Raw genomic sequence first — 6,943 nt, forward strand, 5'->3', positions numbered from 1 at the left:
TTTGTGAAGATTAAATCAGAAAAAGGTGACAGGGGCTGTTATGCTAATATACTGTAAACTACTGTATAGTGGGAGCCTGTATACTGTGGTGGGGGCCTGTATACTGTGGAGTGCTATACTGCATAGTGGGGGGCTGTATCGTGTATAGTTTGGGGTGCTGTATACGGTGAGGTGCTATACTGCTCTACTGTATACTGTGAGGTGTTGTATACTGTGGGGTGCTGTATACTGTGGGCTGCTATACTGCTCTACTATATACTGTGGGGTACTGTATAGTGTGGAGTGCTATACTGCATACTGTGTGGTGCTGTATACTATAGGGTGCTATACTGCATACTGTGGGGTGCACTGTAACACTAGGGTGAGCCGAGCCCTGGTCTCCTTCCTGCAGAGCGGTGCCCACTTCCAGCCTGAGCCCAGCTGCCCAGAGCACTGATCCTGAGCCGCTGGAGTCTTCAGAACTGGAAGAATTTACAGTCATTCACTGGACTCTACCAGGTGTGTGGATTTTTTGTGTGTGTTGTGGTGGAGGGCGTGATTGCTTGCTAGGGTGTGGGAAGGCGGGATCCAGGGGGCCCAAGTAAATTTTTGCCCAGGGTCCAATCAGTATTAAAGACGGCCCTGATGATGGCAACACCAATCATATGAAAGTTTTGGGAATTGAGCGAATCAAACAAAATATAAGAGGAGGCGATCTACATAAATTGTTAGAAAGAAGAATATTGGATCCTCACATTAAATACTACTTTCCCATTAGGTATGAATTTTCAATCAGATCTCTTTCTACATTACTAACAAATACATAATAGTCTAGTAATAAATGCAAGGAAATTGCTTTATCCTTCTTCTTGGGAAATAGGTTTATCCTGTCAGCAAGGTGTTCGTAAGGTTCTGTCTTTTTATTGATATATTTAAAGGGCAGAGTATATGGGAGACGGAAATCAGTTGACGGTACGGAATAGATTGAGGATTTTAGCTCTGGATTTGACAGATTTTGTGCTACTCTTGCAGTCCGGCCTCCTTTTTTATGTTTCCACCACCCATATAAATCAGTCCTTTTACCATCATATTCTATTATATGACTAAGACCTAATTGGTCGAAATGCATCAGAGGAGAACATTATGGGATTGTATGCTGTATCATTTTAAACTGGAGAAATAAAGGTCCATTCACAAGTCCGTGTGTGTTTTGTGGATCCGCAAAACACGGACACCGGCAATGTGCGTTCCACTTTTTGCGGAAATGCCGCAGTTGCGGACAAGAATAGAACATGTTCTATTTTTTTTCAAGATTCATAGAAATGAATGGGTCTACAATTCTGTTCTGCATTTTGCGGAACGGAATTGCAGACGTGTGAATGGAGCTCATACTCATAGGGAAAGGCAGGACTTCACAGCTGAATTTGGTACAACTGTATCTTAGATGAAACCAGGTGTTCGGAGATGTGTAGTACCCCAGACCCGGGGGTACTACTATTGCAGCATTTTCTGTATGTTTTATATATGAGGCTGTAATTTTTCCAGCAGGGGAGGTAATGGTTTGTAACAGGGTTGGTTAAGCACCCTGTTCCACATCTCCTGGGTTAATGGGCTGGAGAGAGAGGGAACTCAAGGAGAGTTAGTATAATAGAGCATAAGGTGGTGAGAGGATGAGAGAGAGGTCCTGTCCCGATAGTCGGTGAGGTGGGAAGTATCTCAGAGCACCCACTCAAGAATCATACTGAAGACACTGCTGTGAGGTGAGGGACTACAGACAAGCCACCAAGCACTAGACCAGTGTTTCCCAACCAGTGTGCCTCCGGCTGTTACAAAACTACAACTCTCAGCATGCCCACACAGCCAAATGCTGTCCGGGCATGCTGGGAGTTGTAGTTTTGCAACAGCTGGATGCACACTGGTTGAGAAACACTGCACTAGACCACCATTAGGCTAGTACCACAAAGTGCAGAACTGCAGCCATCTAACATACCCCCTGAGCTTATGCCAGAGAAGAATTGTGCTAAAGCCTGCTACCATATGTCATGTTTTATGTTGCACCTAGTAAAGATGAGTTTGTGACATTCAACTCTGGCCTCATGCTTCAATACTTTATTTGCATTGCATCAGACCCCAGAGAGCAAAGGCCTGAGGTAGTACACCGACACCACAAAAATCACATCAGGGCCACTACAACTTTACGCCAGCCCCCACAGGAGGAATAGTGCAGATGCTTCAGTATGTCTACACAGGTGCACCCCCAGACATTGTGCTGGTCTTACTGAATATCTGCTACTAAAAGTACAAGCAATCAAGGTGTATTTTGCATAGGCTCATAGCTGTAAAAGTAACTCTGGATACTCTTCCAAGTACTGCACCTCACCACTTTTGGTTTAGAGAACCCTGCATTGGGCCCCATTCAGGTTTATTGGGGGGAGCTGCCTATGCCTAGTCTTTGGATATAAGGAATTCTTCAAGTTGAAAGTCCACCGATGGCTCCCATCTCAGATGAGAAGCTCTGGAGGAATAATCATTGAAGAAACCCAGCAGTGTATGGAGACATATCTTACAGGCAATACTCCAAGAGGGGGAATATATATAATATCCAAAGCTCATCATCCAAAGCAGAGGCTGCTCCAAAAGATATAGGGACTCTACATTCCAATATGGTTAGTTCTGCCCGTCATGTCAAGTTTGGTTGTTCCTGCTAGACCTGTGGTGCCTTATTATAGCAGAGCCATGTTGTGAATCCTCTCTAGTGGGCCGTTTTACCCAGCAACTGAAGCAAAGACAAAGGTCAACTTGATAAGAACCCTTAAGCCTTGGTAGTTAGCACTGGGTTTGAAGCCAACCAAGGATGGTAGCATCCTATGTTTGTATGGAATACCTCCAAAACATACCGATAGGTTAATTTGTAATTTAGATTGTAAACCCCAGTGGTGAGGAACTAGACTGCGTGATAAAGGCTGGGAAACTGGTTTTGGATGGTACATGTCCAGTGTCAGCTTATAGCCCACTTTGCACCCAGACATTAAAGGAGGCTATCCAGAATAATGTTACCTGATATTCGGGGCATTTGAGTTGTAATCTGAACAGACTAAAACAATTAAGTCACTATATGCAAAAAAGCAAGAATGAGCACAGGTCCAGTAAATGGTTATCCTCCCCTGGACTTGAATCAAATGTTTAAGACTTCATTGGAGGCCATTTAACTGAACATTATACAGTAAGTGTTTGTTCAGATGTTTTTGCGTAGTTTGTGCTGACGCCACCTCCCATTTTTGGTCCAGTTCTCCAGACCATACCAACAATGCATGTCTATGCTTGGTGCAGTTACCACATGGATGAAGCCATTCATTCAAGGGAGCTAAACCAAGTGGACCATTTGGGATGAAAACCCATGACCACCGATTTAGACCTGGTCAAAATCAACTGTGGCCCTACTGGAGTACTACAGTCACTGCCCTGGTTTGCTGGGCCTTAGTGTGAAATACTCTGTAGCTATTCTCTGCAGTGCCCAATACCATAGTTTGCGAATTAGGATTTCCAATTCAGAAGCTGTTTTTTTTTATCAAAAAACCCAATTTGTCCATAGAGTCCATCATAAAGTTGTATTCTGTTGTAAATCCTGGCAGCAAGTTAGTTTCCCTACAGTACCTCCACATGGGGAATTAAAGCATTACACAGTGTCAATTCAAAGCAACAGGTTGTCTATATACTGGACAGGTCCTTCAGAGGGGCTCTTTCAGAAGTGAGGTTCCTGAACCAAGAACCCCCTCTATTAACCCCAAATTATCAAAGTCAGTCAAGTTAGGTTAACTAACCAGGGTTAAGCCATTGGCTAAATGCAGCATCATAGGAGCTCAAACCACAGTATACAAGGAGACTAAGTGTAGGAATTCATTGTTTAAATTTTTTTATTTGTCACAGCACAGATCATAAGATTAGAGATCCAAGATCATGGAGGACAGACTTGTTACAGGATACACAGACATGATCCGGAGTAAGAACCCTCTCCCAGTCAGCTGGAGATCAGGGCAACGGCAACCTCATTGAGGAACTTGTCACAGGCCGACTTGTCCACATCTGGGAAATGCTTGACGATGACCTCCAGGAGGCAACTACACAGCAACTGGGGATGGATGATGAGTCAGTGGATGCTCAACAGTATAACATTTCTTATAAGGATAGGGAATATTTCGTTTAGATAAATCTAGCTGCTGTCCCCCCCCCCCCCCCCCCCACAGAAATAACACCACTGTTGTCCATGGGTTGTGTATGGGTCTGCAGCTCATCACCATTGACAGTGAGTGAGGAGGAACTGCAATACCAGCTACAACCATGAACAAGAGTGGCACCATTTTTTGCAGACTTTCCAACCACTGGATAGATCTGCTCCTCACCTTGATGGTGTCCACACTGAGCTTCAGCTTGTTCGTGTGCATCTCCCGCAGTGTGGCCAAGTTCTCCTGCAGATTTCCATAGTGGCTCAGGGCATCATTAATGGCATGGATGATCTTCCCTCCATGTGTCTTCAGATCCTGACTGCCGGGGGTCACATCCATATGAGTGAAGTGGGACTTGGTGTCTGGATGGTGCTGGAAGAGACTGAGGAGAGTGTAAACATTAGGTAGACCTCAGCAGTAAAACCCATTAGCAACCTTCTGCTGATCACAGCTCATTAACCCCTAGAAGCTCTGAGGCTTTAGTGCTGAAGAGTAGGGATGAGCAAACTTGTGGTTTCAAGTTCAGTGTACAAAGTTTGGGTTATCTAAGAATTCTGGACCATAACTTATGGTCTGAGGTAGCAGAATCCATGGATAACCCAAACCTTGTACACCGAACGTGAACACAAGTTCACTCACCACTACTGAAGAAAAGTCATTAGGTTTCCATGCTAAACCACAGAAAGTCAAACCTTTAAAACAAAGGAGACAAATAGGAACTAGAGGGGTTTTCTGAGACCATGTAGGGGTCCTATTCCAAAACTGCATGGATCAGCGGCCACCAATGAATGTGTTACATAATGCTCCTCCTAAAAATAGAGCTTCTAACAACTTCACATTTTACTAGGTTTTCAGTCTGTTATGGATGGGACAGGAACCATTCCCCTTTGGTGGATGCAGGATTCGACTAAGGGCTTTCACACTTGCGTTCTTTTCTTCCGGCATAGAGTTCCGTCGTCGGGGCTCTATGCCGGAAGAATCCTGATCAGGATTATCCCCATGCATTCTGAATGGAGTGAAATCCGTTCAGGATGCATCAGGATGTCTTCAGTTCAGGACCGGAACGTTTTTTTGACCGGAGAAAATACTGCAGCATGCTGCGCTTTTTGCTCCGGCCAAAAATCCTGAACACTTGCCGCAAGGCCGGATCCGGAATTAATGCCCATTGAAAGGCATTAATCCGGCCTTAAGCTAAACGTCGTTTCGGCACATTGCCGGAGCCGACGTTTAGCGTCTTGGCAGCTATGGTAACCATTCAGAAAAAGCTAAAGTCCTGTTTGCCATGGTAAAGTGTAGTGGGGAGCAGTATACTTACCGTTCATGCGGCTCCCGGGGTGCTTCAGAGTGACGTCAAGGCGCCCCACGCGCATGGATCATGTGATCGCATGGAAACGCCCCATGCGCATGGATGACGTTTCCATGCGATCACATGATCCATGCGCGTGGGGCGCCTTGACGTCATTCTGGAGCTCCCCGGGAGCCGCACGTATGGTAAGTATACTGCTCCCCACTAGTGTGAAAGAGGCCTAAGGAGTGCCAGCCAGGCTCCCAATCCTCGCAACTTCAGGACAAAATATAAGACTTTCCCCTACAATATGTAACACTCACTCAAATTTCAGGACTAAGAACTCCAGATCCCTATGGTTCACTCCTGGAAATATGTTTGAACTCAAAATAAAAGACTTAAAAGGGAGTTACCCAGTAATTCATATTGATGACCCATCCTAAGGATAGGTCATCTATCAGGTCAGCAAGGGTCCAACATCCAGGACCACACCAAGCAACTGTAAGAGGGTGCCATGGCTTCTTCCTAGGCAATGTGATATCACCGTACATCAGTCACATGGCCTAGTTGCAGCTCAGCCCTACTGAAGTGAACGGGGCTGAGCTGCAATACCAAGCACTGCCACTATACAACATATGGCGCTGTGCTTGGTGAGCAGCCAGCTACGCTCAGAACAGCTGACTGGCAGGAGTTTCAGGACTCAGACCCCTGCCAAGGTAATGATGGTCTATCCTGAGGATAGCTTCTTTAAGGTAAAATAACACATTGCATGCAGTTTATGTAGTTCTCCACACTGCTGCAGTTTTGAGTTCAGACACTTAATGAATGCATTTTGCCTGCACTGAACAACGCCTGCTTTATTGGCTTATAGACACACCCTAAGGGTATATTAACAGGTTTTATAAAAAAAAAATCATGTGAACTGACCTTTAGACTGCAGAAACCTGTATACAAGCAGCAGTTTTACCAAAACGGCATCAGAAAGAAAACAGTGCTCACCTCTCCATGGCTTCACCTCCAATCTTCTCAGCGTCAGCGTTAATCTTCACAAACAAGGGCTCCAAAGCCGCCTTCTCAGCATCTGATAGCGCCATCCTGGGATGTGAAGCTCCAGCACAAGGGCCAATCTGCACTGAGGGGCCCCAGACTCCATCATCACCTTTATATAGGGAGGAATGGCTGCTGATCCAGCACACCTGGGGCCCTACAGGAGAGCCTGACAACCTGGCCTGGCTGACAACTCCTGGGACTGGAGTGCAGACACAATCAGCCGGTGGTATTCCTGGAACTGAAGTCTTCTTAGGGCTTGTTCACATCACCATTATGGATTCCGTTATGATCTCCGGAAAATAACGGAAACCATAAGACATAAGTCAAAATAGAAGACTTTAAGAGGCATTCTGTTTTGATCCTTCATAATGCAAGTCTATGAGCAGCATAACGGATCCGTCCTGTC

The 6,943-nt window shown here is 45.4% G+C and overlaps 1 protein-coding gene across 1 annotated transcript; it reads right to left on the reverse strand.

Annotated features, from left to right (window-relative positions):
* Positions 1-3,997: 3,997 nt before the first annotated feature.
* LOC122934057 (hemoglobin heart muscle subunit alpha-type-like) lies at positions 3,998-6,709 on the reverse strand. Its single transcript, XM_044289204.1, has 3 exons — positions 6,487-6,709; positions 4,380-4,584; positions 3,998-4,108 (listed from the first exon to the last, which is right to left on the reverse strand). Exons 1-3 carry the CDS (start codon positions 6,579-6,581, stop codon positions 3,998-4,000), a joined length of 411 nt encoding a protein of 136 aa, XP_044145139.1. The 5' UTR covers positions 6,582-6,709.
* Positions 6,710-6,943: the final 234 nt, after the last annotated feature.

This window comes from Bufo gargarizans, chromosome 4 (genome assembly GCF_014858855.1).
Source record: "Bufo gargarizans isolate SCDJY-AF-19 chromosome 4, ASM1485885v1, whole genome shotgun sequence".
Taxonomy (NCBI): domain Eukaryota; kingdom Metazoa; phylum Chordata; class Amphibia; order Anura; family Bufonidae; genus Bufo; species Bufo gargarizans.